This window comes from Mytilus galloprovincialis, chromosome 9, assembly GCF_965363235.1.
Source record: "Mytilus galloprovincialis chromosome 9, xbMytGall1.hap1.1, whole genome shotgun sequence".
NCBI lineage: Eukaryota > Metazoa > Mollusca > Bivalvia > Mytilida > Mytilidae > Mytilus > Mytilus galloprovincialis.
In genome coordinates this window covers 42,219,516-42,240,617 of record NC_134846.1, presented here as the reverse complement: position 1 = coordinate 42,240,617, position 21,102 = coordinate 42,219,516, and the positions used below count along the sequence as shown (strand labels likewise).

The 21,102-nt window shown below is 32.5% G+C and overlaps 1 protein-coding gene across 1 annotated transcript; it reads right to left on the bottom strand.

The window, feature by feature from the left end:
- Window positions 1–953: 953 nt before the first annotated feature.
- On the bottom strand, window positions 954–20,778 carry LOC143046897 (uncharacterized). Its single transcript, XM_076219949.1, has 4 exons — window positions 20,727–20,778; window positions 12,848–12,962; window positions 6,373–6,696; window positions 954–1,948 (listed from the first exon to the last, which is right to left on the bottom strand). The coding sequence occupies exons 2-4, from the start codon at window positions 12,944–12,946 to the stop codon at window positions 1,304–1,306; spliced, it is 1,068 nt and encodes a 355-aa protein (XP_076076064.1). The 5' UTR covers window positions 12,947–12,962; window positions 20,727–20,778; the 3' UTR covers window positions 954–1,303.
- Window positions 20,779–21,102: the final 324 nt, after the last annotated feature.

Below are 21,102 nucleotides of genomic sequence, written 5' to 3'. Positions count from 1 at the left end.
TTTTGAGATACGGTGCGACATGTGAAAAAAATCACACCCCTGTTTTAGTTACAAAGTGCCGTAACTCAAAAAGATTAAATCTCATTTTCACCAAAAAGTATACAGATCATTTGACCATCATAAAAAACAACTATATTAAGTTTCAGGAAATTTAGATAAGTCGTTCTCAAGTTACGGTGCGACATGTTTACGCTGGACAGACGGACTGACGGACGGACGGACAGACAGACAGACGGACGGACAGACAGACGGACGGACGGACACCGGACATTTGTATACCATAATACGCCCCGTCAAAATTTTGACGGGCGTATAAAAATGTGTCCGGCGACCGGCCAACCAACCAAGATGGCTCATATCTCTGAAACCAAAGCAATTAGAGCAAATCTGACATGGGGACAATTGTTTATCAGGTCAAGATCTATCTGCCCTGAAATTTTCAGATGAATCGGAGAACCTGTTGTTGGGTTTTAAAAAGTGTTCGATGACCCTACCTGCAACCAACATGGCTGATTAAACTGAAAAATGGAACATTGGCGTAAAACTTTAAAATCTACACATCAGCAAAATAGCTGAAATTGTCAATCAACTCTTAAAACATAGGTTATAGCTATTAACTAATTATTGCATTTTAAAAACAAATCATAGCAGATACAGAAAAAACTGTAAACAAATAAATGATCAGCAAGACAAGATCAGTGGCCGAAATTATACGTTCACTTCTGATAGCATTATTAATCCTTTAAAGTTTATTTTAACATTTTTTCATCGTGTGCAAAACGACAAAAACAGACTGAAACAGTGATAAAAAACGATTAGCAATACAAGATTAAGAAAAAGACCTTTAAGTCCTGAATAATATATATATTTTATTGTTTTGGAAAGTTGCCATTGTTTGAGCTGCATTTTAATCCATGTGATTCTACGACAAACTCCCTGCAGTCTATAGTCTTGGACTATTATACTTACTATAATTATAATAGTTCCAGCTATTGTTTAGAAAAAAATATTACAATGAATGAACTGCTGACAGCATCTGTGTATACCGTTCTGTTTTGCCTTAAACATTAAACAGAAATCGAATCCGTGCAATAATTTCAATAAGGAGGAATTAACAGTGTACAAACTGAGTACATGACAGCAGGGACATGATGACAGGCGTTTTCAGTGCATTGTGTACAGCCGTGCGTGATCGTATATACAGACCTGATATTATGAACAGCCTAAAATTGATCAAATTATTAAATTGAATATGAATTATAAAATATCCGACTATTTTCTTCCTTAAATACAACTTCATATTTTAATATCCTGAATCAATAAGTTTGGTGATAGTTTTCACCAAAGGGGCATAATTTCTTGCATTTCCTGCTGATATTTGTCCAGATTCAAACAGTTCCCATGTTCCAGAAGGTCTGGACATAGAACACATAATAACAGCCTGCGAATGACCAGCATGTGAAAATGAAGTTTTACATAGATTTTTATCGAGTTTTGATGCTTCGAAGAACATTAAGCTTGGATTTGGGTACTTTGAAATACTTGGAGAGTTCCACGCACTGAGTGTAAAAAAAAGGTGTGTTACATGATCAGGAATTTCACGGATATGAACGTCTATAGTATGATGGCCAGTTTTTTTCACTTTGTCAATTCTGTCACCTGAATGTTTAACACCAGCTTGGGAATTTTCAGTCCTATAATCAATTATTTTGCATTGATCAGGACCGCTGAATATCAAGCATGATGCATCAAGAAAATCAACAGTGACATCTTTGCTTCCAAAACCAAAATATTTAAACAACAAACTTTCGGTTTCCTTCATAGGAAGTCCCCAATATAAATCGAAAACGACATGGTCGAATTTTTCTGGAATGGCATAGAGGCATACAACCAAGCAAATCTTTGAATTCGATGTCACTCCATAATCTGACAATTTATCTGCTTCATCCTGTAAAATAATATAGAAAGACAATCACGTAGTTGTTAATCATTCGCTTTTAGTGAATTCTTGTGTCAGAATTAGATGAACGTGTTACGAAGTCTAATTACAGTAATTGAGAAAAATAGATAGCCCTGCATAGCTTTCTTTATGCCAGTATGGATAGAAAACTTGAATTTACTGTGCTTATCCAAATTGAATAACCTTGGTGGTATCACAATAGTTATGGCTAAACAGTTTAACAAATTGCAGTTTGAATTATTATCCCACAAACTGATTAAATGGTAAAACATTTCTAAATCAGTGACTCATATTATAGTAAGTAATTACTTTGCTTGAATTCATGACATAGACATCAACTAACAGGAGCTGGATGGTATTTTGTCTTTCACAACAATCACTTCATACTAACAACTTTTCACTTGAGCAATCTGTTAAAATATTTAGCCTGTTGATCAGTTTGTGGGATATGAATTCAAACTGAGATTTGGTAAACTGTTTAGCAATAGCTATTGTGATACCACAAAGGTTACTGAATAACAAGAGTATAATCGGGAACATTGTCGGTTTTTGTCTACACGTATTTTGCAGGATTTAATGAGGTGTAAAATAGAAAATGCCTACCCATGTTAAATGAGCATATAACATGACAAGGAAAAATCATTTCTATTCTAACAAGATAGTACATACTTTTTACGTTCGAAACGAACATTCAATAAGGGGAAATAAGTTGAAATATATATATAAAAAAATTAAACAGAACAAGAATGTGTCCACGGATTCCCCACTCGCACTATCATTTTCCTTGTTCAGTGGACCGACAAATTGGGGTCACAAATCTAATTTGGCATTACAGTGAGTTGACTATGGGTGTTACTGTAAAACTTTACTTGTAGCCTTACCTGTTTCTAAAATTGACAATACAATAGAAACATTTAGAATGACCAGTTGGTATTGTTAGAATTGAGTCTACCTTGATTCTACCTGTACAGTTTTTTATTTACCTATTCCAACCTAACAGCATGCTTTTTTCCTGAGTTTTTTCTTTACCTAAGATTATTCTATTAAAAAATTGATAAGGAAGAAAATATTTTTGGTTTTCATTGTTTTAAATCCCAGATATTTATGATTTATCTAATTTGTACCTAAAATTCTAAATCAGTAAAAGATTAAATTAAGTACGTATTAATATGTTTGAAAATTTAAACTGTTTTTACATACTAATTGCTTCTTTAAAATTCTAACCCTTATACATAGAATTGTCCAGCTGCCAGTGAAAAAAGAATAGCTGTTCAGGTGTTTACAGTTTAAATTTTCAGATGGATATGTTGGTCATTTCTTCACATGACCCTTCAAGATTTCCATTTTGGATTATTATTTGCAATGTTTGAAATCTATTGGTATCATGTTGCATCCATATTGAATTTATTTTATTTGAATTCACTTCTCAGACTTTTTATAGTAATTTTGCTTTTTAAAATGTGATTTTTTTCAGGAATTTATTGTCATGAAGGTATCAAGGAGGAAATAATTCATTCAAACTGTTTTGTGTGGCTTACACATGATGTTGTACATATAAAATTCAAATAATTTTGGAGTATACCTTGCAGTACTTTTTCTTTGAAATCTAATATTATATTAGTAGGACTTTTGTGCATAAAATGCTGTGTTCACTGAAGGAAATTCAATTTTCATAAGATGGGATTTAGTATCTGAAAGATTAAAAAATATCAAAACTGGAATTCAAGTAGGAGATATAGTGTGAGTTCATCCAACATGTTTCTGTGGCTTTAAATGTGATTTTAAAAACATTCATTATTAATTTTGGGATCTATTACAAACTAAAGATGATTCACCATTTAAATGGGATCTTGGAAATGAAAAATGTTGAATTAATGCAGTGGATATAGTATAATGTAGTGATAAAGTGAAAAATGAAATTAAAATATTCTAAAATGTTCCTGACATTAGGATATGTTTTTTTAAAAGTGAATGTGAAATTGGAAATAGCCATTATAAAATTCTGGATCAAATATTGTTTAATTTGGAAATTTATCATAGGAACAGGATTCTGAATTATGTAAACATTCCGCACCTATCTAATTGGAATTTATATCATGGGCAGTTAATCAGATATATATATATATATATATATATATATACTATGGATTAAGACGTAGAGAAAAATGAATAAAATTGGGAATTATTTAAATTCTTTGTTGGAATTTTGGATGAGATGTCAAATATCAGTGTCAATAAATAAATAAAACTGTTTATTGAACTATGATTTTGATATTTCAATATACACAAACAATTTATACAAGAAAAATATCAATAAGTATTCATCAAATTATGGAAATAATAAATTTATTAAGATTTCCATAAGAACAAAAGCAAATTATTTCCCTCAAGAAAAGGCCAAAGAGATAAAAAAAAAGGAAGTTTTTTTTCAACAATACAAATGAAATAATGTAGCAATTAAAGTGAGTGAAATATTACGACTGGATTATTCGGGGTATTAAACACTACTAGCATCTGGCTATGAAAACATTAAGATGAAATGTAGTGCATTTTAGGCCATGCAATTATAAATACACTGCAAGAAAATAACATGTAGACATTCTTATTTGGCTTGATCACTCCTAATATTATAAATGACAGTAAAATAAAAAAATCTTTCTATTTCCTTCTGACTATTGTTTCTTTTGCAATTGAATGACCAATTACTTCTAGGAAATAAACTCATCATAGATACAAGGACAAATTTTGTATATACGCCAGACGCGCGTTTCGTCTACAAAAGACTCATCAGTGACGCTCGAATCCAAAAAAGTTAAAAAGGCCAAATAAGGTACGAAGTTGAAGAGCATTGAGGACCAAAATTCCTAAAAGTTTTGCCAAATCCAGCTAATGTAGTCTATGTCTGAGATAGAAAAGCCTTAGTATTTCAAAAATTCTAAATGTTGTAAACAGTTAATTTATAAATATAACCATATCAATGATAATTCATGTCAGCACAAAAAGTGCTGACTACTGGGCTGGATCAGAATACACTCATTTTTATGATAAAAAGAATGTAATTGTAATTGCTTTACTTGTTTAAGGATTCTCAAACGAAAAACATGGAAAGGGATTTTTTTTTAAATAAGTAGTTTTCAACAAATATTTATTAAATCTTTTACTGATTTATAATTTTAGGTTAAAAATAGATAAATCATATATATTGGGGATTTAAAACAATAAAAACCAAAACGATTTTCTTCCCTATCAATTTAAAAAAAGAAAAATCTTAGGTAAAGAAAAACTTCATGAAAAAAGCATGCTGTAAGGTTGGAATTTGGTAAATATCAAACTACAGGTAGAATCAAGGTAGATTTAAATCTAACAATACCAAATGGTCAATTTAATTGTTCCTATTGTACTGACAATTTTAAAAACAGGTTGAGCTATAGGTAAAGTTTTACAGTAACACCCATAGTCAACTCACTGGAACATTAGAAAGATCATATCATAAGGCATATGTGTACTTAGTTTCTCCTCTTTAGTTTGTACCAATGTCCGGTGTCGCTTTTATATAGTGGATAGACTTATATGCAGATGGCATCATAAACTTATGCTATTTCATTTTCTTTCCAAATATTTTCCAATTTAACTGTTTGAATAGGACCAAAACAAAGTTCAAGAATCCATTTCTAATGGTTACCTGGCTGCTCTCTTTTATAATTCTAGTATTCGAAATTAAGACTCAGGTGACATTAACAGCCAGTGACAAAGGATACCATTCTTATTTTGAGAATTAAACGAGACAGCTAGTGGATGATGCTATATGAAAATACGGATATGTGCTATGATTCCCACTTAGACACCTATCCATTTGAATTCGATTACGTTGTAATAACCAATTATAGCCCACCGTACAACGTTCAACAATGAGAAAAAACCTACACCGTATAGTCAGTTGTAAAAAAAACCGATATCATAAAATTAATATAAAACAATTCAAACGAGAAAACTAACAGTCAAATTCATTACATTACAAATTTGGAAGACACAAACCATCGACACCCACTGAAATTACAGGCTCCTGACTTTTTACAGGCATTATACGAGTGTCGCATGCTAAACACATTTGTTGGCGCTTAACGCTCCCCTCCCTGTACAATGGACTTTGTGGTGTAACAGCACAACATTAATGCTGTTTATTTGAAATATTTTTTAAACAGACAAATAAAATAGTTAAAACTGTTAGCCATTTGTATACAAGATCTTTGGTATACTATTTGATTTCAAGCATCACTTACTTCTGAAATATAATACTATATAAAAAAAAATGAATATTGTCGTCGCCGATGGATTACCATCCCTTTATCTCATTCTAAGATTTTTTTCGCTGGTGAGAAAGAAAAAAAAAAGTTCAGTAAAACAATATTTACCTGCATATCTTTTCCATTATACAGCAATTTCTGTTTATTTTTTGGATGATTCAAAATTTCTAATATTTTATCCTTTAAATTTCGAATGGTCATGGCCTCAAAGAATGGAATTCGGATTGATTCTCCCGTCAGACCTGTTACAATGACATTCTCCTCTTCATCACTTTTACAATGGTCAACTTTTGTATAGGAAGCTTCATATACGGGGAACATCTGTGAAAGAATCTGTTTAAACAGGACAACGCGTTCCGATCCTTTACCAATGACTTCCTTACAATCCGGGTAAGGACAAACTTCATGTTCAGTTACACTGTCGATCAAACACTAAAACAAAAAATAAACAGTTTTCGTTTGTTTCGTTTATAGTTTGGATGATAGCAAAGAAGGCACCGGAAACAGATAAATCAATTTAGAAACGATGACATTTGTACCGCAGATATAACACATATACGGCAGCACAATAGGGCAAAAGTATTCAAAACTTCGATTCATTATCCAAAAAGGTATTTCAACTGCTTAAAAAAGAATACACAATTTGTAAAAAGCTTGAAAAACAAATGGAAAACTAGTTTCAAATTGATTGACTCTCTTTCGCAATCTCTTATTATGCAATTTTGCGTCACCGGTAAATGATGGTATTATATATCTAATTTCAATTAATGGCGTTTAAATTTAAAAGGGCATTATTCATCCGTCAAATTCCAATTCACTGACTTGACGTAAATTTTCATATTTGATAATTTTCATACTAAAACGTTTATCCCAAATTAAAAAAAGGCTAAAATCCCATTCTTTCCCTGTAATTTAAACTGGTATGATTTAAAAAAATAATATTCAAACTGCAAATCCAGTGCGGAAGCCGGAGTTACTGGAAACAAGTGATAGTAGGAAAAAAAGTGTGAAAAAAGTGATGACAGGAAAATGAGTGACTCATTCTATGTTTTTTCATTGATGCCCTCTGGGGAAACTGTCCTTAACTTTCTAATCCAAAATCTTTCCCGAACGACTCTGTCGACCTTCGACCAACCCTCTTTGTGGTCTATGATATGAAGGTAAGGTTTTGAGATCAGCTTGGGCGTGTCAAGGTGATCTCAAATGACGACTTACGGGTAGGTCGGGCTTGCAAGTGTGGTCACTTCAATGACCATTGATGCGATTGTTGAATGGCGGCTCTGTTTCTCCAACATACTTCATCATGTTCATGCCACATCGACACTGAAGGAGGTATACAAAATTCTGAGTTTTGCAAATTACATTGCAAAGTATAGTGTACACAGACCCAGTCGAGTGGCAAGTAAATGTTTGAGTATTAAGTATTTGTTGACAAGTCAGACATCGCCTGTCACCACACGACTTGCACCATTCTGCAGTTGAACAGCTTTTATTTGAGGAGACGTCAGCTCTTACAAATAAGTCTTTGAGACTTGCTGGTCTCCGTAAAGCTAAGACAGGAGAATTGGGAAAGATCTTGGATAATTTAGGATGTTTGGCAATAATTTGCCAATTGGCACGGATCAAAAGTGAAAGGTTAGTAAAGGCTTGAATGTATGTTAGAACAAACGGGACTATTTTGCTGTGCCTCCTCCGTTTGTACTGTAACAGGTCATTGCGGCTGTTATTGTTAGCGCGCGCAAACCCCTTATCTATGTCCAAATTTTTATAACCACGTTTGGTCAAAAATCCGCGAAGTTCTGTAATCTTTTTGTGACAGCCTCCTCAGAGGAGCAAATCCGCTTGGAGAGAACGGTACTGATGTTTATATGTAGGTTAACATTAGAGGTCTGTTGATATGACACCGTCTTTTATAGATGTAGTTGTGTCTTAGAAAGATATTTTAGAGTCGGAAATTTCATACGTAAATTTAATTGACTGATGGGCCTTGTTTGTATGTCTGATGAAATCATCCAGTTTATGTTTGGATTCAATCCACTTCATGTCAACATCATCAATGAAACGGAACCAAGACAGATATTTGGATAAAGATGTTGAAAGAATTTGTTTTTCTAATTTGCCCATGAAAATATTGGCGTAAGACGGTGCCATTTTCTTCCCCATCGCTGTCCCGTTTATTTGAAGGTAATGATCACCATTAAAGGTAAAATTGTTGAATTTCAGGACCAGAGTAAGCAGCTGGACTAAACATTCAGAAGAAAGAGTACGGATTGTAGGGATGACTTTTGATAGGGTAAAGGAATCAAAGGCTCGTTTAAAATTGCATGCTCTTTTTTTTACAGTTTTTGTATTGAAACTGGAAAACAACTGAGGGTTGATGTAACAGGTGATTGTTAATAAAATATGTTTAATATTAAAAAAAATAAAAAAAATAAAGGTTTTGATTTTGTAAATATTGCCGGTATATTTAACGACCATTCTGTTAAAGAACAAATTCCTGGATATTTTGACAATACTGAGCTACCTCTTATTTGTTATATTCACAAGAAATCTACCCGGAAATTTGTTTTTAATTATAGTCAATATTAAGATGTTAATATCAGTGAAAATACACCTACTTCATGTAATTGTAGTACCTCCGAATATATTTATGGACCCATTTCCCATGTTATAACAGGAGATCTTAACATCGTCCAAGACCGAGAGTTAAAATCATTCCTCAGTAAAGGACCTAAATATCGTCCCCGTCAATTATTAATTGGAATGAGTGTCGTAATATCATCCACGACTCACTCCATACTTACTGTATTAAATGGATAAAACGGGGAAAAGCTGACAAAAAATTTTTGGACTCTTTTTTTAATTCAGTAATGAAGATAGTTGATATACTTATTCAAATTTTAAAGAACATTTTACTATTACCAATAACCACAATAAACCTATTTCTCGTATCAAACATAAAATAAAAGAACTAGCCAAGAAATTTGTTTTTGTCCCGGCCGATAAAGCTGCTAATAATATTAATATTGTTTGACGTAAATTTTACACTGAGGTTCTGAAATAAGAAATCACCAATTCACCAACATTCCAACTGACTCCATTTTCAGAAAACGACATCTGTAACAAACATAAACTTTTAGCTACCGCTTTACAAGCAGAGCCAAATACAATGAAAGTCCCAACTATGTATTGGCTTCCGAAGCTACACAAAACACCTTACAAATATTGATTTATTTCGTATTCAAGCCATTGTCCCACTACTCAATTATCTATTCTTCTTACCAGCACACTTGGTACAATTAAAAACCTGATAATAAATTGTTCAAATAAGGCCTTCAAAAATAGTGGAATTAATTACTTTTGGAGTGTCAAGAACTCGTTGGAAGTACTTGATAAATTGCATGCTTATATTGGTGATTTTGAATCTGTTCAAAGATTTGATTTTTCTACCCTGTATACAACATTGCCTCACATTCTCATTACGAAAAAATTCACACACCTAATTAAATGGGCAGAATGTGAATATATATGTTCAAACTCTTTTAAGTCATTTTTTAGTAGCAATAAACAAAAAACTATGTCAATTGGACATGCTTTGATACTATATATGCCCTTGATTTTTTACTAGATAACATTTTTGTTCGCTTTGGGGACTCCGTATATTGTCAGATTATCGGTATTCCAATGGGGACTAACTGTGCGCCACTTATTGCGGACCTGTTTTTGTATAACGATTTTTTAGATTTTAACGAGAGAAATTCATGTATTACTGAACAATTATTACACCAGGGTTTTCGATATCACAAACTAGTCAAAACATTTACCAAATTTTATCATCGGTATAAGGACATCATTCGTCAATATAGCTCAACATGCAGACTTCTTATACGTTCAGGTATTTCACATCCAATTTTTTATGGAAATATTCTTTATAAAGCACAAGGGTGTCAGTATTTACCTCAAAAAACTAACAAAACCTTTGAAAAGACTTATTAAGAAGGGATATAGTTACGATACTGTTGTCAGGTCATTAAAGATTGCATATTTTGGCGTTAATATTGATTCACTTATAGGAACTTTGCATCGGAACTAAACACATTTATTCAAAAACCAGTTGCTGGCATGACACGGGTTATGTTCTTCTCATATATTTTATGATGGTATTATACTAAACCCCTAACGGGAAGGATTGTGCCTGATGTTCATATGATGAAATCATAATCTTTCAGTCAGTTTAATTGAAGTCTGGAGCTGGCATGTCAGTTAACTGCTAGTAGTCTGTTGTTATTTATGTATTATTGTCATTTTGTTTATTTTCTTTGGTTACATCTTCTGACATCAGACTCGGACTTCTCTTGAACTGAATTTTAATGTGCGTATTGTTATGCGTTTACTTTTCTACATTGGCTAGAGGTATTGGGGGAGGGTTGAGATCTCACATGTTTAGCCCCCGCCGCATTTTGCGCCTGTCCCAAGTCAGGAGCCTCTGGCCTTTGTTAGTCTTGTATTATTTTAATTTTAGTTTCTTGTGTACAATTTGGAAATTAGTATGGCGTCCATTATCACTAAACTAGTATATATTTGTTTAGAGGCCAGTTTAAGGACGCCTCCGGATGCGGGAATTTCTCGCTACATTGAAGACCTGTTGGTGACCTTCTGCTGTTGTTTTTTTCTATGGTCGGGTTGTTGTCTCTTTGGCACATTCCCCATTTCCATTCTCAATTTTTATTAGTAGAATTTTATGCTATGGTAGTAAGACATGGGCCTTTAATAAAGCTCTGAATTTTGAAAAAGTTTTTGACAAATATTGTGGGCGTCAAACAATGTACCACATTGTTGTATTAGCTTGGTAAATATCCTGTGACGTATCTTAGATTCGATACTAAACTTTTATTAACAAATAACTGTATTCTTATATAGATTTATGAAAGAAGGTTCTTATTATCATTATAAAGCCTTTGTCATTTTGATTGGCGATTAGTCTAAATGCCACGTGTCAAGCTTTGGAGAACCAAATATACATAAAACTCAAGACTTTAGAACACGAACCGCACACCAGTATGTGGGTGACCGTAGGTGCTACAGAAGGATTATCAGATCCTGCTATACTGCACAAGTATATAATCATTTTACTCCACTATTGTCTACATAAGCAAATAGCTGTGCCAAATCAGGAATATGGCAGTTGTTTTCCATTCATTTGATGTGTTTAAGCTATAGAATTTACTATTTGATGAAGAAATTTTCGTTTTTAATTTTCCATGTAGTTCTGAATTTTTGTTGTCCTACTATGAATCTGAAAAGGCATCGCATTAAGGGGCCAACTGAAGCACGCCTCCGGTTGTGTGATTATCTAGAAGTATTGAAGGCTCATTGGTGGCCTTCGGATGTTTCCTACTCTTTAGTCGGGTTTTAGTCTCATTGACACTTCCCCATTTCCATTCTTAATTTTACTGATGTGTAAAATGATGTATGTGTTTGGTAATGCATCTCAAAATACATCATACGATAAAGCTGACTTTTATATTAACCCTGAAACCCAGAAATCCTTGTAATGTAGTTCCTGAGACAAAATGTGACGGAAATGCTCAACTTGGGTACTCATGTGTATGGGCGTTTGCATCTTTCAAATTCAACGATTGCTGAGGATGTGAATACATTCACAGAGAAAGATTCATTTAAAAATCCATCTTTTAAGGAGAGCTTAAATAGAGCAGCTGTCTAATCATTGTAAAAAATCAGACAGAAAATATTTTTTTGATCTTTACGTACTCTATCGACATGATGATTGGAAATTGTTCATTATCCTCGACTTAAACAGGTTGCAAAATGTGGTTGCTTGGGCCACTTGCACGACATCGCGGTTGTATGCATATTGAACGGATACAAATGTCGCAACATATCTTTTAAAAATATTGATTCTCTCTGATAATATGCAGTATTTTTGTTGCATTCGCGTACCGTTCATATTGTAAGTTATGCACCTTATATGGAGTGTGATCTTTTATAGTGTCACTTTGAGCTTTTGGTATCAAGATGTCAGGAAATGAGGCAGAGATCTGATTTTTACCGTATCTTGTTTTTTTTAACTTAAAAAATGTTCAATCTGCTGATTATATTGATAAGCTTCCCAACAACCCGAGCATAGAAAAAAACAACAGCAGAAGGTCACCAACAGGTCTTCAATGTAGCGAGAAATTCCCGCACCCGGAGGCGTCCTTCAACTGGCCCCTAAATTTCCCCAAAATTATAAGCCTGGTATCTTAGATGAGTTTGTAAGTAATAATTTTTTTTTTAATGAACACCAAACCAATCAATATACAAAAAACTAAAGATAGAGAGAAAAAAAACAGTTTGCAAAACACAACATAAAAAAACTAAACACAAAGCACTGTGGGTGATCTTATGTGTTCCGATAGTAAAAAACATATTCTGATGCACATGTCGCACCCGTTCCTGCTGATCATTACTGTTGAACAAAAGATTATTAAGTGCTAGATAAAGCAAACAAATTAGGGTGAAAAGAAAACAATAAACGAAAAACAAAAGAACGTAAGTATTCAGTAACTTTTTATAACCTTACCTTTAGACATATAAGGCAGGGGTGGTCACATTCGGTTGATGCATTGTATGGACAGAATTCCTCTGACAGTTTTTCAATCTCACAAATATTGCAAGCCATTGTTTCTTGACCAAATCTAAAAACAATACAATACATTTCAAGTAAAAGTCATCATTGTTTTTCTTTTTATATTAAGATATTGTTTACAGTATGTGCTGCTGTATAACAAGATGTGTTCAAGCCTTCGAGTTGCTGTCTTGAATGAAATACAGTCGTGATCCAGACTCTTGTAGGATTTTAAAGATCAGATAAATGATAAACAAAGATGCACGGCCAATACAGGATTTTGGAACGTCTCTTGTTTTAGATAGAAATTCAGGATAAACACAAACGTAAAGAAAACGGCCGTTTGGTAGACGTAATTTTATTATTCAGCTTAAATATGCCGAAACGTTTAGTGTGGCATATAATTTCAGGCTGAAGACAGTCACATTCATTTAAAAAACATTTTGTAAGCAGAAAATTGAATAATTTCTGGTTTGGGCAACGAGAAGATTATCCCTAAGGTCATTTCTTGTCGACCTTAGGTACGAATTGATCTACTGTTTACTTTCGCTTCTCATGTTCTATAAACTGTCATTTATTTTTCAACCCGAACCATTTGATATTGCAGTTTATAAAAGGTAACTCTAATTTGGATAGTTCTGCTTCAAGCTAATAAATGTTAAGCTCTAGTGAAATGAAATAAAACAATGTTAACATTGTAGTAAATCAATAAAGTATCATTAAGTGAGTATTTCTGTATTGGCCTTGTTATTGGTCTATGGACAGTTGTATAGGCCTGGGGCGAAATCCTCGGACCAATAACAATGCCAATACAGAAATACTTAAGTAATAATACCATAAAATTAAATGAGCTGGTGCTGTTTCCATGTGTCTTCTACATTTTCGGATGATTTATTTTTTACATTTTCCAGTCACTATAAAGTGCTACGATTATATTTAGACGCAACACATAAAAAGTAATAGGAAATGTGCTGCCATTGTATATGTAATGCCGAAAAAAGGATTTTTTGAAATAAACTAATGTAGGAGCTGAAATTAATATGATTGAAAATCATACAACTATCCATAAACCAACTGACCAAAGAATGAATACTTGAACAATTACAGGTCCCCCTTCAACAGTGTTTATGCTGGGTGCGGGTTTTCAAAACATGAGAAGCGAACTGAAGTAAACAGTACATCGATATTTAATTAAGGTCGACAAGAAATCAACTTTGGGATACTTAGTAATCTACTCGTTGCCCAAACCTGAAATAAAAAGACGTTCCGAAATCCTGTACTGGCCGGACTCTGGCAATACAGGAAAAAAATCAATCTTGAGTGACACTTTTATATTGACAAAACACACCAAACGATCAACAACTGTCATATTTCTGACTTGGGACAGGCATTTTCAAATATAGAAAATGTTGGATTGAACCTGGTTTTATAGCGCTTAACCTCTCACTTTTATAACAGTGGCATCAAATTCCATTATATTTACAACGATGCGTGAACAAAAACAGACAGTATAAAAAAGGAAAGTGTTTTTAGGTGACACGTGACATGAACAATCCACCTCAGTTGGATACCAGTTTACATCGGCTCCAACCAACCTGTTTGTGCCTGTTTTACAAAAACAACCATTTCATAGCTACTGTTTCTATATATGACAACAAGCTTTCATTGAATAAAAGAATTTCCTGTTTTTTTTGTTTGACAATATTTTAAGCATGCAGTTTTTTTTATCATGCAATGTGTTTGTTTCAATCATTTTGTACCATTGCATCTGCCGTCAATGCAAAAATTAGAACTTAGGGCTGGAATGGAAGTAAGAATATAGGTTTACTCTGAAAGATAAATAAATCATGTATGGAATATGCCAGTTGTTTTTCATTCGTTTGAAGTGTTTGAGCTTCTGATTTTGCCATTTGATAAAGAACTTTCCATATTGAATTTTCCTTGGATTTCAGTAATTTTGTTATTTTACTTTTAACATTATATTCAATTACAGATAAGGTTAATTGACAAGCTCAAACATGTACAGAATATCAGTATCTATTTACATTTTACTACTTATGTGAATTATTGCCAACCTGAATTTAAAGTTTTAGTTGTCATCTTTAAAATCATAATAGAATTTTTATTTTGTACTCGAAAGTAACCGGTACACTATAATTATTTAGCTGCGATGATATCAATGTTTCATTTGACGCAACATAATCATTATTATAACACATCTGATAGATAGTGATTTTATGACGAACCTCAAATACCATTAATATTTCATGGATTATTGAAGAAAGATGTTTATTTAAACAAATCATTTGAGCGATAATGAACGAAGACGCGAATAAATAGGGATAGAAGAACCGATCCATTTGTTACTTACAACATCGATTATTGTACGGCCATCTAATTTATTGACACATCCCATTACGAATTCAAAGGCCAGTATTTTTTCTTATCAAGTCAGTTTAACTCAATCGTTGGAAAATCTCCATAGTGGTGTATTATAACAATGAGAAATATTGCTTTTAGGAAAATTCATCCAGGTATCAAGGGTAAAATTGAGATCAGGAAGATCCTTGACACTTGCGAAATTCTATAACGTATAAATACCAGTACACTTAAACTAAGTTATCAGCAAATTCAGATTAAAGTTATTGATATTGGCAACATGTCTTGTCTAGTATATAATCTTTAAATGACATGGTACTTCATATAGTGTAGCACGATGATACGATAATGCAAATAATCTTGAACATTTCAAGGTCTGTCCTATTAAACGATATAAAGTAGAACATGTGATTTAAGCTTATCTGGCAAGACATCTAAATTTAGTTAGTTATCAATTTCGAATATCAATGTCCATAATAAAAAGGTTCAATTTATTATTGACGTTGACTCATCGTTAAAATTTATGTAAACACTTTTGTGTGTTAGTGATAGTATCAAAACTATACTCTTTGGCTTTGTAAATGTAGAAATGGGGTTTCTGATATATTTATCGGTTCAAAGAGGGTTTTTGGAAAACGTTTTAGAGACATTAAGACGATTACATGTAACAGAATGTGTTTAGATATCATCCCTGGTGGTTTACGCATAACAACAAGTAGTTAATCGTTGAATATCTAAAAAACAAAACCCAACATAAATTAATCGGTGTGTGAATTAATGTTTTTGGTTGAATTTGATACAATATTTCATTTTTTTCATTTGCTATTTTCTTTTACGCCAATACTTAGGACATTCCAGCTAATGAAATCCTCAGATAGCTTTCGATGTGAAGAATGCTAAGAAATGTCGTAAGTCGATCCTAACTATATCATATTTTCTGTCCTAAGAATATCTTATAGGACTAATCTTAGGACAGTGTCGATAAACAGGCCACAGTTATCATAATATTATTATGTAACAAAAATATTTTAATTTAAATGAATAAATGTCTTTTATTTACTCGCATTTACATTTTAGGCATTAAGCTTAATGCCTGCTCACATTTTTCAGGATTTAAGCTTAAATCCTAGGATTTAAGACTAATGCCTAACATCATTTAGGCAATAGACTTACTGCCTAGGCGTTAGCTTATTGCCTAGGATTTAAGCTTAATAGATATAGGAAGATGTGGTGTGAGTGCCAATGAGACAACTCTCCATACAAATAACAATTTAAAAAGTAAACCATTATAGGTTAAAGTACGGCTTTCAACACGGAGCCTTAGCTCACACCGAACAACAAGCTATAAAGGGCCCCAAAATGCCTAATTTCACTTATTGCCGCTAACATATACATTGTAAGCACGAAGTATAACAACTTTTGTTGATTTAGAACATAAATCAGAAAAGATCTCCGTCACGGGGAAAAAGAAATCGGAAAGTTAAAAGCCCGACATATACATACGACCACTAACGTTAAATAGTGGGAGCATGTAGTTTTGTTACTTTCTCTTGACTCGCAGATATAGTTTATACTAACTGATCAAGTGATTGGACATTGATAACGGTTAACCATTTCTCTTTTCTGTTGTAAAAAAATATGATTTATATGCAAATTGACATTTTTATTTGTTTGCTATTATATTGTTATATATGTCAAAGATATTTTTGAATCAACAGTGGATGGCTCAGAAAATGATTTTAAAGTTCACTAACAATACAACAAAATTCTGTACAAAATATAGAGTTATCTCCCCTTTTCAATGAATTTTCAGTACTTTCTATGTATTTTTTTGTTGTTGCAGTTAATAAAAAAAAACAAAATTTAATTTTGAAAAAGAATGAATTTGTGAGATGAAATAGATGAACAAAGTTTGAAAACAAAATATGTCATGTGCCATCCACTGCCTAGTTTTTCCATGGACACACTCTTAAATATATCAAATATCTTTATTACAAATTTAATCTTGAATTATATCCTTCTTTTGCAATTTTTGAAAATTTACCCCTCGATCTAGTCGGGTGACATACAATGCGTGGTTTGGCTGTGGTGATTTTATGTACTGACCTAGGTTGTTTTTATTTTGTTGTTAGTCACCGTGTGTTGACATGCATATCAAATATAAGGTCATTTTTATAAATTTACTGTTTGCGAAAGTATGATATATTCTAAATACTAAGAATTTGTTTGTCCAAGGCAGATACCCTTAGCCTTATATGGCACAACTTTTTGGAATTTTGAGTCATCAATGCTCTTCATCTTTGTTTGGATTTCTTTACTATTCTGACCTGAGCGTCATGGATGAGTCTTATGTAGACGTTACACGCGTCTGACTTATTAAATTATATGCCTAATACCTTAAATAGCTATTAGCATGTCGTAATGTTCTGTTTTTTCTCTGTCCTGAATGTTTTTCCATTTATTTATATTGTACTTGTAATGTTGTCATTTGAGTGGAATATTTAACATTGCCATAAAAGCGGGAGATTTGGCTAACCAAAAAACCAGGTGTCCTGTACTAAATCAAGAAAACGGAAATTTATCTTATAGTTCGTTTATGTGTGTGTTGCATTGACGTTTGTTTTTTTGTTGCACTTTAGTGTTTCTATCGTTTCGTTGTTTTCCTCTTATATCTGATGCGTTTCCCTCGGTTTTGGTTTTGTGTCCTCTCAATTGATTTATGACTTTCGAACAGCGGTATACCTCTGTTGCCTTTATTCGCCATAAATTCAGGTATAATCATGAATCTTCCAATTTTTTAAAATAATTTGAGAAAAGTTTATCAATTTTCGATTGATTAATTTAAATAACAACCATCAGTATACTTTTATTACTGCGATCGTATTACTCATAGCGTATTCGAAGACGACAAATGACACAGCTTGTTCTGGTGTTCAGATGGACGGCACATTACATATGTTTGTAATTCAGGAGTACATCGTAAATTTTTATTTCCTTCGGTAGTAGATACTATGTGAGAGGGTAAAATATCGTCCGACCTGTGATAAACAAAATATAAATTCAAGTCCTACGAATTATATAATTTCTAATAGGACAAAACAATCCGTAAGCGGTTGAGCCAGATTAATACTTCTTTAGATTAGTCGATAAGGGAGCTGCCTAGTGACACAGAGGTCCCGGGTCCGAGTTTTAGAGTAGACAATTAGAACGTTTTTTGAGACGTCGCAGTAGAAATGGCGTGCTAGCTCTAAGTCACAGAAAACAAAGTGACCATTCAAAAATACCATCGACGACCTTGCAAATAGAACCACGGATCGTTGGACATGATTATGATAACATTACTCGACACATCTTAGCTTACGATAAAGGTGGGTGAAAAATTAGTGCTGGAGTTGTACAATGGAAATAAGTGGACAGTAACTGGATTCGTTCAAGAGGTCAATCACGATAATAGACAAAATACGATTGAAATGCCATGTGGAACAATAAACAAAAATCCTAGAAACATACGGAAGGGAAATAATGTCAGCCTGTTTTCATGTTAAACGAAGGAACTAATTACACACATATATATATATATATATATATATTACTAGACTATATATTGCAAATACAACAGATAAGGTATTCGTCAAAATAAACTTAGCAGAAATATTCTGTCTAATAATTTAAGTGATTTCGTGATCATTTAATGTAATGAATTTTGATTACAAGTTATTATTAAAATTAATTGCCACGAAGAATATATAATAGGTTATTCTACGATGTTTACAAAATTTGACATATTCCTCATTTCAATTCACAATTTCAATAACTTGTTTAAATTTGTCAGTTTTTATGGACTTTAACCCATTTGACTTGGTGATCGGTTGTTTTGTTATACTTTTTTTTCTATAGGTCAAACTATTATAAACTGATTAACGATTCGTACAAACAATGAATAAGACAATTGTTTCGTATTATCAAAGAGTACATTTTTAGGGTTGATTTTCGGCCTTTTAAAATACGACCATTCAACAATCTCAAAATGATGATAATATTACAAACGGGTTTATCTATATTTCGACTTGAAGCGATAACATTAGAGATAGGCGACATTTTGAAATCGATCAACAATCGAATATATAAATACGTATACGTATTTAACTAAATTAATTAATTAATTAATTAATTTATTTATTTATTTATTTTTAATTTTTTTTTTAAATTTTCATAACATTTAAGAGTTCGTATTATGCTGGAATATATTTGGAGTAACATATCCCAAGTAATTTGATATTCCTGGCTTATTATCGTAATTCATTTTCACTGTCACAATTTTTTTTGAATAAAAATTTAAAGACAGGTTTGTTAAAAATTTAAGCAACTAATTAGTACAAAAAACTTAAACCCCTTCTTTAATAATGTATAAGTCTAAGATGATGTTAGAATATTAAATACTAGATAAAACAAGACAACTAGACATAACAGCATTTATTTGATTTGCACAATTTGACTCGTACCAAACTGCTTTTGTCTGCCAGTGGCAGTCAACATTTACTTTCATTTACCCCCTTGACATAATTTTAGAACCAACAAACGAATCCATTTATTTTGTATTCGTCATCAATATATATGTATGACACATTTTTTCATAAGACGTTAGCTCACTGGGCCAAGCGATAAGTGCTAGGATAAATTCTTAATTCTGAAGATTTTATGATATCTGAGACTCATTCAAGAATAACTCTGTATTTGTCAGAGTTGTGTATTATTTAGATATACACTTTTTTTTTATGGCCGTGGCATACTGTAGTCGATTAGGCAATCATCTATAGATTACCTTAGCTGTATTTGGCAACACTTTTAGGAATTTTGGTCCTCAATGCTCTTCAACTTCGTACTTTATTTGACCTTTTTAACTTCTTTGGATTCGAGCGTCACTAATGAGTCTTTTGTAGACAAAACGCGCTTCTGGCGTGTTTACAAAATTAAGTCCTGGTATCTATGATGAGTTTATCTACAGTGTGTTGCAGAATAATTAGCCATTGATAAAGTTTGATATTTGATTTAAATAAGTTTGAGTGGAACCATCAATGAAATTTCTTAGACAGTTGTTTTTGCCATTGGTACATCTCACTCCCATGTGGATTATTTTGTCAAACCTTAACATTGACTTTTAAAAGTGGTTAAGGTTTTGCTCGATTGAATTTGAAACTTTTGCAGTATAAACATGTTTCAACAAATGTTTGAATTTTACTTTCAACATTTGCATTTTTCTTTCTAAATTACAACCAGGAGAGGTGTATCAACAATGTATGTTTACAATGTTATCCAATCGGTTAAAAATTCTTAATCATCAGATCAGATTCATATAGAAAAATAAAACAGTATTGTTCATTATTGTAAAAAATATCTTTAGGTAAATTAGATTTATTTAGGTATAATTTGATAACAAATTACACAAGGAACTTACCTTCCTCAAGCCTAAGTCCCTGATTACCGGTATCTACTTCACTGTATGCATAATGTTGGTCGATTTCATTTTTTTTTATCTTGTGGTAGGCTGTAGTACGGCTTAGTTATCCATTTAACTTTGAATTTAGTAGTTATTGCTTTTCTGCAAAATATCTGTTAAGTAAAAATATAAACACAGAAGAAAGATTGGTAAAGTAATAATAGGAAACAAAGCCTTCCAGCAGACAATTACCGTGTGTGCTTATACGTGAAAAATGCCACGGTATTTCTGTCTATCCCAAAGTAGATATAATAAGCAATAAATAACTATCCTGAATATATATATACAACAACTAACACTGTACCTTTTGCAACCCTATATTAAACAATCAAAC

Bases quoted from the DNA above. Each gene is read 5' to 3' on its own strand.
- LOC143046897 (XM_076219949.1), bottom strand. From the start codon at position 12,946: ATGGCTTGCAATATTTGTGAGATTGAAAAACTGTCAGAGGAATTCTGT. The intron at 6,697-12,847 runs GTAAGGTTATAA...TTTTTGTTTTAG, and splicing joins CCTGCCTTATATGTCTAAAG to TGTTTGATCGACAGTGTAAC. The intron at 1,949-6,372 runs GTAAATATTGTT...ATTATTTTACAG, and splicing joins ATAATGGAAAAGATATGCAG to GATGAAGCAGATAAATTGTC.